This window comes from Geotrypetes seraphini, chromosome 2 (genome assembly GCF_902459505.1).
Source record: "Geotrypetes seraphini chromosome 2, aGeoSer1.1, whole genome shotgun sequence".
NCBI classification, from domain to species: Eukaryota; Metazoa; Chordata; class Amphibia; order Gymnophiona; family Dermophiidae; genus Geotrypetes; species Geotrypetes seraphini.
In genome coordinates this window covers 62266645-62285617 of record NC_047085.1, presented here as the reverse complement: position 1 = coordinate 62285617, position 18973 = coordinate 62266645, and the positions used below count along the sequence as shown (strand labels likewise).

The window sequence follows — 18973 nt, the reverse complement described above, 5'->3', positions numbered from 1 at the left end:
TCATTAAGATTTTGAAAAATCACCCCACCACTATTCTACTAATCATTCTTCTTTCCTTAGAGTAAAGTTCATTTACCACTACTCTTTGTTTTCTGTCATTCAACTGGTTTCTCATCTGATCAACCTTCTTGTGGCCTGCCCTTTGGCTGCTCAGTTTGTGTATGATCCTTCTATGTGAGATCATATCTAAAGAGTAAAATAAGAGGGGAGGTAAAAGAAGGAAAGGAACAATGTGTGAAATGTGGAAAAATAAAAATAGACATGTTTAACAAATTCAGTATTTATTGCAGAAGAGGTTACAGAAGAACTACAGATGCCACACTATCTACAGAACAAAGCATTTGTATGGAGCTAGGAAAACTGCTTTAAGGAAAACTGACTTCCTTCAGAGCCCATTTTCTTTTGAACAGAACCCTAAGTCATCATTGCTGATAAGTGCTAATGTCTATTTAAGAATCTTCTAGGTGTGGTTAGCACTTATAGATCTCAAATACGTAAAGCATTGGGTTTTACATATTGGAGCCTATTTAAGAGCTGGTTTTGCAGTTACGCTTCTCCCTCCGTATTCACTGTGATAGGGGATTAACAGAACCGCAAATACAGAAAAACCGCAAATAACTTTTTCATGTTATTCGCTGTATTCTGTTAAAAACCATCGTGAATATGGTGAAACCGCGAATAACATGGTGGGAGACCTGGCCCGTGTCTGAAGGAGAGGCAAAACACGGTGAAGAAAGTCCTGGGAATCATGATTTCTCTATGCAAGCTGATGTAATTTGGGGGGAGGAGCCAGCAAGCTAAAAACCGTGAATAATTGAAACTGCGAATGCTGAAACCGTGAATACGAAGGGAGAAGTGTACCATATACTAATTGCCAAAATTAATTTCACAATAATAGCAAATTTTCTGTTAGTTATCAGGGCATTCCCAGCAATTTCTTGTTCAGTTAATATAGAGAATTGTTTTAAACATGTGCTGTTATGAAACCAATGTATTATTATATATTAATGCCTATAGGTACTAATCTGCTCTACTGCTTTAAGGTGCATTAACATAGGGCTCCTTTTATCAAGCTGCGCTAGCGGTTTAACGCGCATAATAGTGCGTGTTAAACCGCCAGCCGCGCTAGCCGCCACCGCCTCCCTTGAGCAGGCGGTAGTTTTTGGGCCAGCACGGGGGTTAGCACGTGATGAAATGTCACGCGCATTAACCCCGCTAGCGCGGCTTGATAAAAGGTGCCCATAGTTAACACACGTTTTTTCTGCAGGTCTTATGTTACTCAGTGGGACATTGTTAATGTATGTTAATGGTGTTAGTTGGAAGATAACTCTATACATATAACTTATACCTATAGAGGTGACATTAACTCTGCCATAACTGCTGAATTAACAATGTGCTAATTGCTTCCACATTATCTTTAAGGCAGTAGTTCCTGCTCATTCACTACCACCTTCTGCATTAGATGGTTAACATGCGATTAAATGGATGCTAATGCAGATTAATTGTAAATGCAGCTAAGCAGTTTAGTAAATAGGTCCCATTGTGCACTAATGGATATAAAGGCGAAAGGTTTGGAATCAGACAGGAATGCAGTAATAAAGAAAAATGTGTATTATATCTTTGTCTGTCCTCTCTTCACCTTTCCTTTACTGCACTATCTTGTCTGTCTGATTCTCACAGGGGACATGGATTACAACTGGTTGGACCATACATCTTGGCATAGCAGTGAGGCATCCCCAATGTCTTTGGTGAGACATGTGGAGCCTTACCTTATAATTTCCTTTATCATTCCACTTTTCCTTTGTTTTATTTACACCTCTGCATGTTTTCTTTTTTGTATCCTTTTTTTTATCCCATACCTGTAGGGGGCAGTCAAAGGGGAAAAAGAAAAACTAGTGAGCAGGCAGTTTTGTCGGACTCTAACATCTTATCTGAGAGACAAAAGAAAATGGTGTGCTTTGGTGGCCACTCCTTGGAAGAGGACTTGGAATGGTCTGAGCCTCAGATTAAAGACTCTGGGGTAGATACGTGCAGTAGCACGACCCTTAACGAGGAGCATAGCCATAGCGACAAGGTACTGAGATTGTGGAGCCTGCATTTTAACTTGCACATTTGGTCTTTGTTTGCTCTCTGTCACTCATTAAAACAGTACTTATCATAAAGACAGGGTATTTTCTAGACAACGTAGCATTTCTCAAGGTGCAGAAAAGAAAAACAAAACCAAAAACTTCAGCTTGCTTTGCTGTTTTATTCTTGAGCAGCATAAGAATCAAAATTAATACTAGGAACAAAGGAAAGTTTTTGGTCTTAAATTGCATGGTAGTATTTTTTTGTTTCCCTAAATTATGTTATTAGTATTCTGGATATTTCATTGGATTGGCTTATTGTTTGCATACATGTCCATGGAAATGACATGAAATTAAATTTAAAATAGTATGATCCCAGGTGAAAAGGAAGAAAATCTGGGTCTTATTGCACAGAAAAGTTGTTTTTCTTTTTTCCCTTTCACTGTCATATTTGTTTTTGATTTGTTATAGCATTTTGGTGCAGTTCTGTATAGTGGAATAGTCTTTGCCATCTGCTTTATGTGCTTCTATGCTTTCAGTGTGGTGGGATGGGGTGATATTTTTTCTAAAGGCAAAGAAATGAAATTTCCATGTTATCTGATAGTTGTGCATGAATGTAAGCATGGCTATAGTATAGTTCCAATGATATGGATTTGCTATGATTACACGATTTAATTATGATCAATTTAACACATGCAATCTGTATAATTCTAACAAAATATATGAAACTGGTAATAAGAACATAAGAATAGACATACTAGGTGAGACCAATGGTCCATCTGGCCTAGTATCCTGTTTTTAACAGTGGCCAATCCATGTCACAAGTACCTGGCAGAGGAAAGGTAGAATAATGTAATTTTAATTTTGCATTCTTAAGAAACATACTTTTTATTTTTGCACATGTTAGGAAAACAACTACATCATTATAAGAAACATGTTGTATGTTTAGCTTATTTTGTAGTATTTTTTAAGCAATTAATGATTTCTTTTTACAAGACAAAGTACTGCTATAGGTTAAAATTGTTTGAATTTTTGTCAGGTTTATTTTAAGCATATGCCTTGCTACTTTGGATATCTGATTCATTCCTACTGCTACTTAAATACTATATATTGAAAGGATCTGCTGATATGTGGTACCCTCAAAGCTATTCTGTAATTTGCTATGAGCTCTAGGTGAGGCAAAACATCAACTAAAGTCAAGTCAATGTCAGATAAAAGACAATTGTGTAATCATAGTATTTTCATAGCATATGTGAATGATATAAAATATAAATTTTTAACAGAATTTTAAATTATTCCATAAATATGCATATTTTATTTTTACATTAATATCATAGCATCCTGTGACTTGGCAGCCATCCAAAGATGGAAACCGTCTAATTGGTCGGATTTTGTTAAACAAACGACTAAAAGATGGGAGTGTTCCTAGAGATTCAGGCACGATGCTTGGATTAAAGGTTAGTACTATAAGTATTAATTATATGATAGATAAGGGTTGGGAGGGGGGGAGATAAGAGAATATTATATGTATCATTGTTGATTATTAAGTGATATATTTATGGTTATTTGTATGGATATGTTATCACACTTATTATAAGTTTAAAAATGAATAAAGATTAAAAAAAAAAAAAAGGTTAGTACTATTTTTGTAATATTTTTGACCTTTAACTGCATTGTTTGCAAATCTGAAACTAAATTTACAGTATGTCTGAAATATAAAATATATTTGGATTTTTAGCTCACCTTTCCAAATGAAGACCAAAACATCTTACAGAATTCTTAATAATCAGGTACAATTAGTCTGTTTTCCAGAGAGCTTACCATCTAAGAGGATAACTGAGACAATAGATGTGAATCCTTATTTTAGGAAAGACACTCAGGGGTCCTTTTCTCAAGCCGTGCTAGCGGGGTTAGCGCGTCGGACATTTCATCACGCGCTAACCCCTGCGGCCGGCTAAACAACTAACGCCTGCTCAATGCAGGCGTTAGCGGCTAGCACGGCAGGCGGCTTAACACGTGTTAAACCCCTACTGCAGCTTGATAAAAGGACCCCTGAGAGAGGAATTCAGGTTGAGACTTGGATAATTCCCATAGTATTTCACAAGAGGCTCTGCCAAATATAGAGTCGTTCATAAAATAGGTGTAGGACTGCCCTTGTATGTTTCTCTACATGTAGCAAGGGTAGTGATTTAAAATTGCCATGTGGTGAAAAAAGCAAAATGTATATATATCGAACCCTTACCCAAGCTGCATGACATCAATTGCTCACTGATCACCCTCCACCCAACAGCAGTCACTCCCTCAATCACCTCCTATCCAATAAAAACATAGGAAGACCCCCCTATCCCCTATAACAGCAATCTCACTTTAAGTCATGTAATCCCTTCCATGAAGAACTCCCCATCTCCACCTATTTCCTCCAGTGGCATAAACAACTCCGTAATGGCTTCCCTATAAGCCCCTCATCCAATTCCTACCTAACTGGGGGTCCCTGGTATCTAGTGGGAACAAAGGTGTTCCTCAGTTTCTTCTACTCCTTTGAGTCTGGGTCCAAAAATGACTGCTGTAGCCCCTTATGGTAATCATTGCTAAGAACCATTGTGGCTGTTTTTGAACCCATGGCTGTAAGATCAAAAGTGCTAGACCCTCAATGAGTCTGGTAGTGGAGGGGTGGGAGTAGTCTGCTATAGTGGGAAAGTGTTTGAGGGAATGATATGTGTTGGACTGGATTTGCAGTAGAGCATCAAAGGCTGGAAGGAGTAACTGGGAGGAACTCAACTTAGCATTTGCAGTTGCCCCTGAAGGCAGACACTTATAGATGCCTCAGGGCAGGTGTAAGTTGCTGGTGTTTATATAAGTTCACATCTTTGTAGATTCCTCTTGTATGAAGGGAAATCCACATCAATGTATTATTCCCTCTCGGATCATTCTTTCTTCTTAGCCCTGCATGCCTCCTGGCAAGATAAAAATGATAAGCATTACCACATGTAAATAGTAGGACTTAAAATTGATTAAAATGTTTAATTCCATTATTAATCGTGCAATTAAAAAGCACCCCCTGTACAGTGCAATATAGAGTTAACAGATGTAAATTCTCAAAATTGACATATTTCAATTACTAAACTAAAAATAAAATCATTTATCTTACCTTTGTTGTCTGGTGATTTTCTTTCTAATCTTTTAATTCTCTGACTCTGGTGCTGCTTCCCTGTGCTCACTGCACAGTTCTGTGCTGTCAACTGTTTTTAGAACCTCCTCTCTATTCACTGTTTCTTTTTTCTCTCTAGGGGATAAGGGGCAGTGACACCAGCAGCTTTCTAGGAAAGGGACAATGGCACCAGCAGCTTCCTGGGGGGAGGGAGCAATGGCATCAGCAGCTCTTCATGGGAGGGGGACAGTGCCACCAACAGCTCTCTGGGGGGATGGGATCAGGCAGCAGCACTAGCAGCTCTCTGAGGGGAGGGGGGAGGAGGAAAACCAGTTGTTCTGAGTTAGAGGTTGGTCAGAGGGATCAGAACTCTTAGGCAAGGCTAGTGTTACACCTGCTGGGGCTCAGAGCAGAAATTAGGGAGAGGACCCCCAATTCTTCTCCTTCCTACCCACCAAATGCCCTTCCATCCAGTGTTGCTCTCTCTATCCCTTCCCACCACCCCTAGGTCCATGATCTCTCCCTTTCTCTTCCAAACATCTATCCCATCTAGCATCTTTCCCTTAAGAACATAAGAATAGCCTTAATGAGTCAGACCAATGGTCCATCAAGCCCAGTAGCCCATTCTCATGATGGCCAATCCAGGTCACTAGTACCTGGCCAAAACCCAAGCTGTAGCAATATTCCATGCTACCAATACAGGGCAAGCAGTGGCTTTCCCCATGTTGTTCTTAATAACAGACTATGGACTTTTCCTCCAGGAACTTGTCCAAACCTTTCTTAAAACCACCTATGCTATCCGCTCTTACCACATCCTCTGGCCACGGGTTCCAAAGCTTAACTATTCTCTGAGTGAAAATTTTTTTCCTCCTATTGGTTTTAAGAGCAATTCCCTGTAACTTCATCGAGTGTCCCCTAGTCTTTGTAATTTTTGACGGAGTGAAAAATTGATTCACTTGTACCTGTTCTACTCTACTCAGGATTGTGTAGACTTCAATCATATCTCCCCTCAGCCGTTTCTTTTCCAAGCTGAAGAGCCCTAACTGTAGTAGTCTTTCCTCATACGAGAGGAGTTCCATCCCTTAACCATCTTGGTCGCTCTTCTTTCAACCTTTTCTAGTGCCACTATATCTTTCCTGAGATAAGGAGACCAGAATTGAACGCAATACTCCAAATGAGGTCACACCATGGAGCGATACAGGGGTATTATAACATTCTTAGCCTTGTTAACCATCCCTTTTTTAATGATTCCCAGCATCCTGTTGGTTTTTTGGCTGCTTTTTTGGCACATTGGGCGGAAGGTTTCATCATATTGTCTACAATGATAACCAGATCCTTTTCTTGTGCACTAACCCTCAAGGTGGACCCTAACATCCGGTAACTGTGATTCAGGTTATTCTTCCCAATGTGCATCACTTTGCACTTGTCCACATTAAGGGTTCCTTTAACAAAGCTGCGCTAGCGTTTTTAGCACACGCACCGTATTAGCGTGCTATAGCACACACTACCTGAAAAATTACCGCCTGCTCAAGAGGAGACGGTAGAGTCTAGCGTACGCGGCATTTTAGCACGTGCTATTCCACACGTTAAGACCCTAACGCAACTTTGTAAAAGAAGCCCTAAATTTCATCTGCCACTTGGATGCCCAGTCTTCCAATTTCCTAAGGTCCATCTGCAATTTTTCACAATCCGCATGCGTTTTAACAACTTTGAACAGTTTAGTGTCATCTGCAAATTTAATCACCTCACTCGTCGGTCCAATTTCCAGATCATTTATAAATAAGTTAAATAGCACCGGTCCCAGTACAGACCCCTGTGGCACTCCACTGTTACTCTCCTCCACTGAGAAAAATTACCATTTAACCCTACCCTCTGTTTTCTATCTGACACCAATTCCTAATCCACAACTGAACTTTGTCACCTATCCCATGACTCTTTAATTTTTTCAGAAGCCTCTCGTGAGGAACTTTATCAAAAGCTTTCTGAAAATCTAGATACACTATATCAACTGGCTCACCATTATTCACATGTTTATTCACACCTCCTCCTCCCCCCATCTTGCGTTTCTGTTTAAAATCAGAAACATTAGCAAGATGTCGAGCAGAGCAGCTCTAGGGGCCCCCTGCAGGTGGGATGTCCTTCTTCCCCCTGGTCTAAAGAACCTCAGCCTCACCTTTAAAATTTAAGGGCATTCCTAGTGCGGCAGGGATCCCAAGCGCTGCCCACAGCCTCCTCAGTGTTCTTCCTCTGTCATGGCCTGCCTCCTCTATGATGCAACTTCCTATTTTTGTCTCAGTGGGGAAAGAATGCTTAGGAGTCTGCAGGCAGCACTTAAGAACCACTGCTGCATTAGGGATGCCCTTAAATTTTAAAAGATGAAACAAGGTCTTTGGACCAGTGGGGGGAAAGAAGGAAGGACATCCCACTCACAGGGGCCCCCTGGAGCTTTCTTGCTTGACCTTTCCCCCAGAGCCCACATTAATCACTTTAATTTTTTAACATGAGTTAAATTAACATGTTAATTGTATTATTAACGCATTAATTGTTTAGCCCTAGTAAGTAGCCTCCTTTTCAATATCTATATGTGAATCTGTACATGTAAAAGTTGCTTATTATATATGGGGATACTTCTAAAATAAGAGCCAAAGTGACTTAACCAAAGGTACTGGAAGTGACAGTGAGATAAGCATATTTGAACATATTTCCTCTTTTCTCAGCCCCCTGCTCTAATTGCTGGGATCTGTTAAGAAGGAGAAATATTTTTCAGTTATACGAGGTAATTGTATTCAGATGTACAATTTCTTGTACAATTTTATACAAAGTTTACAGGATGGCTACTGTTGAAAATTCTAGGCATGTTCAGAATGTGATGCAATTTATATTAATTTTTTATGATTTGGTATTATTCATTTATGTTTTAATATATTTATTGAATATAGCAGAAACAAATCAATATAAAACTCATGACAATATAGAAAATAAGCCAATACAGCTATGCAAACAGTTCAAAAGTTTTATATTTTGAAAAATTTAACCCACCCCCAACCCACCTATCAACTAGAGAATGACAAGGTGACAAAATTCATCACCGTTCCCATCCCCGTGGATAACCGCGGGAAGCCATCTTCATGTCATTCTTTAAGGAGAGAGGAAAGAATCAGAGTATAATTGGGCACAACCACTGACCCGCAAGCTTTGCTTTGAAGAATGCTGGTGTAGAAGGACCGAGGTTGAAATAGACACTAGAAAATGACATGGGATTATTTCCTGCGGTTATCCGCGGGGACGGGAATGGTGATGAATTTTGTCACCGTGTCATTCTCTACTATCAACCACTCAATAATCAACTACTAGCCATCAGCTTAAGAGTATTCTAGAAAAGTTCCCAGGTAGATTGGAAAACAATACCTTGAAAAGAAGCCAGGTCAGTGATCGTATGATGCTCCAAAGACAGAATACCTATCATTTGAGCATGCCATAATTGTACTTCAGGAGTATCTGAGGAGAGCCAGCGAGGCTACTATTGACCATCTATAGAAGGACCTAATCCCTTTCTGAATAGGTCTTGGCTGTGGATAAACACCAAAAAGCAGTTTGGGAGTGGCAATACGTTTCACAGTCCAAATATTTTATATAAAATCTGGAACGTGTGGCCAGAATTGTGCTACATTAGGGAAAGACCATAACATATGACCTAAGGACGCTGTGAGATGACTATAGCACATACAGTGATCTTTAGGCGTTAACATGAGCAAGCATGCCTTTCCGAGTGAAATGTAAAGATTCATAATGATTTTATAGTGCCATCTTCCAAAAAGAAATGTTGTCGATGTGAGCTAAAATCCCTTTTAGTCCAGTCACAAACCATTTAACTAACCTCCACTGGTTAGTGTTATTCATTTATACTGTCTTAATATTTTTCAGAGGCCATTCTATGCTATTTGTAGTATTTTATTTATTTATATTTATTTCTCATCCCCTAGACAAGTGTACATTAGTGCAGTGATTCCCAACCCTGTCCTGGAGGAACACCAGGCCAATCGGGTTTTCAGGCTAGCCCTAATGAATATGCATGAGAGAGATTTGCATATGATGGAAGTGATAGGCATGCAAATTTGCTTCATGCATATTCATTAGGGCTAGCCTGAAAACCCAATTGGCCTGGTGTTCCTCCAGGACAGGGTTGGGAACCACTGCATTAGTGCACATATATAAAAATCATAATGCATAAATTGCAATATACATATGTCTGAATTCACTGAGCCTTATAATAATAATAATAATCTAACATAATAAAACCCTAGCTGCGCATGCACACTCTTACCGGCGTGTTACCTGATCTGTAGTTCTGTGGTCGGCAGAGTGCACATGCGCGCTACCACGTATCTCTCTCTCTCTCTCTCTCTCTCTTTCGCAGCGGGCTTGCCGGCTCCGGCCAGACTGACAAAGTTTATTTTCAAACCTCACCAGCGTCGGAGAAGACTTCCAACTCCAAACCTGCCAACTCCAGCAGCGTCTGCAGCACTCTACACACGCTGCTTCGGGGCCTTCCACTGCCCTGATTTGCTCTGCCGTGTCTCTGATGATGCCATCAGGGACGTGCCAGAGTAAATCAGGGCAGTAGAAGACCCCGAAGCAGTGTGTGTAGAGTGCTGCAGACGCTGCTGGAATCGGCAGGTTTGTCAAGACCGCGGGAAGGGAAGGGGGGGCGTTAAGGGACTAAGGGAGCCGGCCAGACCTCGGGAAGGGAAAGGGGGGTAGGGGAAACGCTGCTACTGTGGCTGCTGCACAGGGAAGTGGAGGGGAGAGAAATGCTGCTGCATAGAAGGCAGGGAGAGAGACAGATAGATAGAAAGAAAGACAGACAGCGGGAGGAAGGGAGACAGAAAGAAAAGAAGAAAAACACAGGGGCAGGGAGAGACACAGAAAGACAAACAGATAAAGGGGGCCAGGGAGAGAGACAATCAGAAAGAAAGACAGTAGGAGGGAGAGAGAGACAGAAATAAAGACATATATTCTAGCACCCGTTAATGTAACGGGCTAAAATACTAGTAATAATATAACAGTTTATATACCGCAGGACCATGAAGTTCTATGCGGTTTACAATAATTAGAAGATGTTACAGATTGAATGGATTTAACAATGTTCTGCCGGTTAACATTGATTGAAAGATGCTACAAGTTGAGTGGATTTAACAAAGTCAGAAACTAGTGATTAACAACTCTAATGATCAGTTATTGTGGGATGAGGTTAGTTGCCTAAGTACTTTAGGAACAGATATGTTTTTAGGCATTTCCTAAATTCCCCATAAGTAGTAGACGTAAGCAATTGTTCTAGATCTTTACCCCATAATGCTGCCTGGTGTGAGAGGAGATGTTGATGATGTCTTTTGAATTTACATCCTCTAACCGGAGGAGAGACAAAATTTGAGTGTGAACTTCTTTTATGTCTGGTGGCTGAGAAAGAGAAAAGGTCAGTTATGTATTTAGGGGCTAAACCGAATAGTACCTTGTAACAGAAACAACCAAACTTGAACTTCACACGTGCCTCCATCGGCAGCCAATGCAGAAGTTGGTAGGAAGGTGTAACATGGTCGAACTTCTTCAACCCGAGGATCAGTCTGATCGCTGTATTTTGCACTAATTGTAGTCGCCGTATATTCTTCAGGGAAATTGCCAAGTAGGCGATGTTACAGTAATCAAGTTGACTCATTATGAGGGATTGTACTAGAATTCTGAATGATGACACATCAAAATACGCTCTAATGGACCGAAGCTTCCAGAGAGTGAAAAAAACCCTTTCTGATTATGGAGTCCACCTTATGATAATTATGGATCTTTTATTTTCAGTGTCAAAGCTTTGAATAAGTTTTATCCATTTATAATGTTTGTTATATTTGTGTTTGTAAGTTATAAACTCACGAAGTAGGCCAATGTGCTGAAACACAGTTTGTGTTGGGTCAGTTTCAATAAAAATTTGTATTGATCTCCTTGTGAATTATGCCTTTTTGTCTATGATCCACTCTAATCTACTTTTGCATTGTATACTTATGTGGGTCAGTTTTCAGTGGCACATATTTAGTCAGCAGTACTTATTTTCTGGATAAGGGCCACAAATAAGGATATTTAGAGGCACCAATTAGTGCTACTAAAATATCTTTTCAGACTACCCTGGCACTATCCAGATAGTTACTGGTTATCTGGCCAGTAGCAATATTGAGGCAACATGGAATACTAGCCTAATGGTTAGAACAGTGGGCTGAGAACCAAGGAAGCCCAATTCAAATCCTATTTCCATGTGATCTTGAGCAAGTCACTTAACCCTCCATTATCTCAGATACAAATTTAAATTGTGAGCCCTCCAGGGATAGAAAAATGATTATTGTACTTGAACGTACACCTCTTTGATTGCTTTTGGGCAAAGAGATTGTCCTAACTTTATCCAGTTAGCTATATTGATTTCTGGGCCACAATTTCTCCCTTATTTCTGCAGCCTTGATCAGGAGGAAATCAGGGCTTGTATTCTCTCTTTCAACTTCCAGCTTACGTGGCTGTTTAGAGATTGCATCAATGACCTGACCTGATTTGATTTGCCTAGCCTGTAGCTTACTTCAAATTCAAGCTCAGCATGCTGCACCAGCCTTCTCTGTCCCATAGCATGAATGTTAACAGTCTCAAGGTATCTGAGTGGGTTATGATCTGTCCATACAAGGAATTTCCAGTACTTTTAGTCCCTAAATTTTTCCATAGTTGCCCGCTTTAATGTGAGTAACTCCATCTTGAAAATACAGCAATTATAGTCATTTTTCACTGGCATAAGCTATCACCTCTTCACTTCCATTTGGACCTGATTCAACTGATTCAACAGTCTCCCAGGCCTCTGTGACTTGAGTCCATCATTAAAATGAATGGTAAAACAAATATTGGATATACTAGCATGGGTTCTTTAGTTGATTTCTCCTTAAGAGTGGCAAATGCTCACTGGCATTCAGACTTCATGTGATTGCAGCACTCTTGTACTATAATTACATGCCTTTGCCTGTCAATATTTATTTATTTAGATTTTTTTCCCCGTCCTCCCAGTAGCTCAGAACGGTCTACAAGCAAACATTCACAGTGGAGTACATTTGGACAGTACAGTACAGTAGTTTAAATACATTTGAACAATACAATAGGTGAAGTGGTAAAACTATCTTGGTGAATGATAAAACAACTCTTCTGTAGTAATTAGCTATTCAGAGGTACTGCTGCACCTCTATTATTGTTTTACGTGGCTTCCAGTTTTTCACTGCCACAATCTTCTCCTTGTCAACTGCTACTCCCTTCTCTGAGACTGCATGTCCCACACATTTGACTGTCCTGTTGAGCAGAGTGTATTTCTTGAGTTTTAGCTCCAGACTGCACTTAGCCAACCTTATGAATTATTTGTCCATTTGCTGCAGATGACTTTCAGAATCTTTAGAGAAAATAAGAATGTAGTTAAGATACAGGATCAGGATTTCAAAAACATGGTCACTTAGGATAGCTACACACAAAAAAAGGACCTATGTTTCTTAAACACTGGTAAATCCAAAACAAATAAAAGAGGAACAGTAGTCTCTGGATGTCACAGGAACCATAGCTAAAAAAAAGATTTTATTGAGAACTAATGTCCAAATGTAAAAACATCAACATAGACAACTTCCATTAGCCGTAGAACGTAGCGATATCATTACTAAGTCCAAAAAACATCTGGGTCCACTGAACAGTGTAATTAAAGCTGGTTTTGCTTATTAGCCTCATCCTTGGCCCCTTGGCCCTCATTGAAGTAAGGTACAATGAGGAGAATAACGCAGGCTAGCTCAACACATCCAATGACTTATCAATGTGCGATAATGTCACGTATTCAACTTGCTGTAATTGACAGAATAATATGCACCCATTCTTTTTCCTGATTATGATAGCTAGGGACACCCAGGGGGTCCTGCTGGGCTCTAGGGTACCTTGAGTGACTTGATCTTGGACATTTCTTTTGAATTTGTCATATAATAATAATAACTTTATTTTTGTATACCGCAGTACCACAAACAGTTCAGAGCGGTTTACAATGTAAGAGACTGTACATACACAGCGAAGATACAGTGCAAGAGAATGTGCTATGCAGTTGAGCGCAGTTTACAATGCAGGGGACTGTACATATTCGGCATGGGTGATTATATAGCGAAGATACAATGCAGATTTACCATGCAAGAGCCTGTACATATTCAGCGGAGATATTTATACAGTGAAAATACAGTGCGAGTGTCTTATAGAACAGGATAAGATGCAAGAGACTGTATAATGCGGTTGAAATGGATTACTATGCAAAGTTATAGTCTGGTTATTCTGGTAGAGTTTGGTTATTCGGGGGGAGGAGTTCGAGAAATTTATCATAGAGGTAAGATTTGAGGGATTTCCTGAAGTAAGGGTAAGATGGGGCAGATGAGATGAGGGTGGTCAGGCAGTCTGTCCATCTGCCAGCTTGGAACGAGAGAGTTCTATTGAGGAATCTTTTGTAGGTGCATCCCTTTGGGGATGGGTAAGTAAACAAATAGGCATTGCGAGTTCGATTGGTGCCTGAGTACGCTAAGTGGTGAGAGAGATATATCGGGGACAAGCCAGATAAGGTTTTGAAGCAGAGGCAGGCGAATTTGAAGATGACTCTCGCTTCAATTGGCAGCCAGTGTAGTTTTCTGTAGTAAGAGCTGATATGGTCTGACTTTTTGAGCGGTGATACTCTTCTATACACTTGTTTAATTGGTAGGTGTGACCTGTTATTGGTAGTGTGATCTGATTAGTATAACCATTGTCATTATCATCCTTGGAAAAGTCATGGCAGTGCTTGTATAAGAGCTGCTTTATCTTTATCTTTATTATAGATTTCTATACCGCTTATAGGGGTCCTTTTACTAAGGTGCGCTAGTCGTTATAGCGCATGATAAATAGCGCATGCTAAACGCAAACACATCCATTATAATCTATGGATGCATTGGCATTTAGTGTGCGCTAAAACTGCTAGCGTTCCTTTGTAAAAGGACCCCATAATAACTAAATAGTTCAAAGCGGTTTACATTAAACGTCTGTAATTTCAGGAGCACTACATACATAGAGTTTCACATAAAATACTACTGTAATTAAATTTAATAATATTTCCCCCCACCCCTCAAAATACCTTACAAAAAACTAGCAGCATGATATCAGTAAAAGTAGTTTGTATAGAGCATTGCCTTCAATTTTCTCTTACATTTATGAATATCCATTTCCACTCTTAATTCCGTAGGTAAGGCATTCCACCACACTGGAGCCATTACTGAAAACATTCTCAACCTGATACATTTGTATTTAAGATTTTTAAAAGAAGGGATTTCTAACAAGGGCTCTTGTCCAGATTGTAGGGACTGTGGTGGTACATATTTGTATAATCTGGTAAACAGATATTGTGGTTTGCATAAATGCAAGACCTTGAAAGTCAGTAACAAAATCTTAAATTTCACCCAGCTCTCAATTGGGAGCCAATGCAACTTTTTAAACAAGCACTCGTCCACTGTGATTTTCCCAGCAAAAACCTTGCTGCTCCATTTTGCACTGTTTGGATTTGCTGGATCAAATACTTCGATAATTCCAATAGGACAGCATTACAGTAATCAAAGACAGAAAAAACTAATGAAATAACTACATTGGTCATTGCCTAAAAGAAAGATATGGTTTCATATCTTTAATCCAGTACAGTTTTCCATAGGCATTTTCTATAATACCTGTACTGACATAATAATAATAATAATAATATATTTTCTTATATATCGCCGGGAAGTTCACAGCAAGAGAACTGAGACATATCAGTGAAGACACAAAATGCAGTAGAATTCAGTGGAATACAATACAGTGAAATACAATATGATGCAGTACAATGTAATATAATGTAAAATCATTGCATAAATTCACCAAATAGGTTTTTATCGATTTTCTGAACTCAAGATAAGATTGGGATTGGGCAATAAGAGGACAAAGCCAAGAGTTCATTTTCCACGCTTGAAAAGCCAGTTTTGTCTAAGAAACTTTTAAAATGACAGGCTTTCAGAGCGGGGTCCATAAACATACCCTGGTTTCTTGTGTTCTTATTTGATGAGAATAATTTTAGTTGGATGGATAAGTATGATGGTATTAGTCCAAAGAGTGCTTTATAACAAATGCAGCCAAATTTATTAATAACACTAGTTTCAAAAGGGATCCAATTAAGCTGCTCGTAAAAAGGGCTTACATGGTCAAACTTTTTTAATCGAAAGATCAAATGAGCAGCCGCATTTTGAACCAGGTGAAGTCTTAGCAATATTTTCTTGGTGGACATATCAAAATTTGGATCCAAGCACACACCCAGATCTCTCACTCCACACACTCTACTAAATAGCCTTTCAATTTCAACTGATATCTTGGACTCTGCCCACTCCATTTATTAATGAGCAGTAGTTCTGTTTTTATCTTTATTTACTACCAATCCATTGGCCTGAAATCATCCAAATATTTTCTCCAATCCTATTTTAATCATCAGAGTAACTCCTACATCAGATTTATTCACTGGGATGATCAGTTGATCATCAGCATATATGTCATTGGCATCTGAGGATCAATTAAGCATTCTTTGAAGCCTGGTTTTTAACCGAATTTGGCTTGGTTGTCATTTTAATGAATGAATGCTTATTTAAGATTGAATGCGACTATTGATTAGCATATATGTAGCATTCCCAGCCCAAATCTTTAATAAATTCCCCTAATTGTTTTAGGAATATATTGAGCAGCATGGGGGTTAATGCAGATTCCTGAAGGACTCCTATATCCTTTTCTCCGGAGACAAGCAGGGGAGATGTAGTCACACTTGTTGGTGAAGTCCTTAGACTGATCCTGTGTGTCGGTGCTTTCCCACAGCAAAAGTAAGCCTTTGGCTTTCTGAGCATGTGCAGGAATTCCCGCCTTCAGTGGCCCCTCCCCTTGATACTCAGGTTTTTTTTTTTTAGCTGCTCCTGTCAGGTTACAGCTCTCTCACTCTCTCAAACACAAAGTTAAAAATAATAATATCTATATACTTTTGTTATTCCCTCCTTTAGATATAAAGATAAAACCATAATTTCTTGCTAAAAAAAAATCTAATATTTTTTCTCCTCAGATAGCTCCTCAAGAGCCCTTACCAGAAAAAGATAACTAACTAACTAAATACCTAGTGATATGAGGAGAAATGCAGAAAGACCAACTTTTTGTGGGGGGCAGCAATTGTTTTTCAACACAGCCCCTCAGCCACCCAAGATGTTTTCACCGGCTGCATTGTTGTCTCCCTCCCCCCAGGGCCTGGTTTAGGCTTTGCTGGAGGAGATGATTTGCCGTTCCCTAGTCTTTATATCCATGTGGTTATGACCGAAAGCAATGGAACCTCATGGCAGAAGATCAGACGAACGCCACTGGAATATGTACTCCTTCACCGCCAGCATATACTGCACCAGCGTCGGTGAGTAGATCACAGCTGCCCTCAGCATGGCTACACCGTCAAAACACAACTGGCACTGGGACCCTGCAAAATTCAGTGCCTCCAACAAGAACAGCTGATAGGAGATATGATAGAGTCATTTAAATACCTATGTAATATAAATGTGCATGAGTCGAGTCTCTTTCATTTGAAAGAAAACTCTGCAATGAGAGGGCATAGGATGAAGTTAAGAGGTGATAGGCTCAGGAGTCATCTGAGGAAATACTTTTTCTTACGGAAAACGTGGTAGATATGTGGAACAGTCTCCTGGAAGAGGTGGTGGAAACAGAGACTGTGTCTGAATTCAAGAGGGCCTGGGAAGGCACGTGGGATCTCTCGGAGAGAGAAAGAGATAATGGTTACTGTGGATGGGCAGACTAGATGGGCCATTTGGCCTTTATCTGCCGTCATGTTGCTATGTTTCTCTTCACCTACATGGCTTTGCACTCCTGCCAGTCAAGTCAAGGACTCCCTCCCTCTAAGGACCAGTTTTGGCATCTTTGGGAAAGGTGAATCATGGTGAAGAAGGTATGAGAACGACCAGAAGTTCCACTGCTTTACTGCTGGCTGACAGCACTGGCATTGGGAGGAATTTTCTTAGCATATTAAGGATAGAGGCTCCTGCAGGCCCAGATTAGGCTTTGCAGTCCTCTCAGCCTGTCCATGAATAGCCTTCATCTGTACAAGGTAAGGTTCCTAACTTCCTCCAGTCAGCAGCTTTGGTACTAGGTCTCAGTACCTGGCCTACTTCTATTGTGGCAGATCAGCAGCAGTATATGAAAAAAAAAAAAAACAAAAAGTTAAATATCATAACTGCTTGCAGGCTTCCTGACATCCTTAGGGCTTAGGTTTGGCACTGCAGGGGGAAGTAAAATCAGCACCATGTACAGATTTTCAATTTTAGTTGCTAAAAAAAAAAAAATAAAATTATTTCAGCATGGGTCTAGGCCACCATCTATCAGCATACAGACGGGCTGTCATTCCTCTATTGTGGTTCACTGTACCAGGGGGTTTAATGAACATAATTGCCACCTGTGTTACATCATATACATGATTATTTCATTCTGCTTAGCCCTCTAGAAGGGAATAGGACTAGTGGGACAACAATCCTCTAAACTTGTACATTCTACATTTTTAATCTGTATATTTATTTACTGTTTATGGACCAGAAATATCATTTTTTAAAGCTCAAGTCAGCAGATTCTGATATAAGTGTGTGTTTAAGATTATAGTACCTATCTATCTATAGATATAACTGTATATATAGATATATATTTTCTGATAGTACAGACTGAATGGACCGTAGGGTCTTTCCCTACCTCCCTTTTTCTATGCATTATTTCTCCCATGTTTTCAAGAATTTTACTGCTATAACTATTACACATTGGGTTTTTTTTTCAGCAGAGTCCAGAGCCCTCTCAAATATATTTTTTCAGCAAGGGCAATTTATGAAGAGGTTGATACTGAATGTGTCCAATTCTGGAATAAGTATTCTAACTGCAATATAGTTTTTCCTATCTTTCTACAGAAAAATCTTCATTTTTTCACTTCTAGTATGGGCGCAAGGAGAAACCTAAACCTTGTGTTTCAGCCAAGATATCATTTCTAAAGTCAGAAGTATTGAACCATCAGCACACATAAAGGAAGGTTCCTCGAGAGCACAGTCTTAGCCTCTTTATCCTCTCCCTTCACCAGCCAACCTCTCTCTAAAGGCCATAAAAACTCCCATCCTTTTGTTTTTCCTCTGTCCAAAAAAAATAAAAAAATTATTTGTGTAGATAGGACCCACTATAATATAGCATGGGCTCCTATTTCTACTCCTCATCATCACATTCCACCTCTGGCAGAGGATCTGTCTCTTTGCTTTCAAAGCAAAACAGTACAGAAAGTATCTGAATATCAGAAAGTAAAGGCCTCCCACCAAAAGAAATAATAATAAAGTAAATTTCAGGGTGTTTTCACTCCAAAACCTCCTCCTTTTCATACCCAAAGACTTCCAGTCTACTCTACACCTTACAGATGTCTGCACCAACATCCCCATCCATCCAACATACTGGTACTACCATCTTTTCAGGTTCTTCAACTACTATTCTCAGTTCATGCCACTAGCTTGTAGTTTTATTTCTGCACCTTGGGCCGGATTCTGTATAGGATGCCCAGTCTCAGAAGCCCACCTAACACCACGATTCTCTAACCAGTGTCCATTTCACAGGCGACAACCCATCCCCA

At 39.8% G+C, this 18973-nt stretch overlaps 1 protein-coding gene across 5 annotated transcripts in view; it reads left to right on the top strand.

The window, feature by feature from the left end:
• RIMS2 (regulating synaptic membrane exocytosis 2) overlaps positions 1 to 18973 on the top strand; it is a 1127809-nt gene that overhangs the window by 521021 nt on the left and 587815 nt on the right. Inside the window, exons 5-7 of one of the 5 annotated variants that reach the window (XM_033933079.1) lie at positions 1681 to 1748; positions 3404 to 3523; positions 3805 to 3856. In XM_033933079.1, the coding sequence (XP_033788970.1) occupies positions 1681 to 1748; positions 3404 to 3523; positions 3805 to 3849 (233 nt within the window). In that variant the 3' untranslated portion in view covers positions 3850 to 3856. Of the gene's footprint in view, positions 1 to 1680; positions 1749 to 1865; positions 2075 to 3403; positions 3524 to 3804; positions 3857 to 18973 lie in introns of those variants that run through there. The other 4 variants (XM_033933083.1, XM_033933078.1, XM_033933081.1 and 1 more) reach the window with 4 other exon arrangements.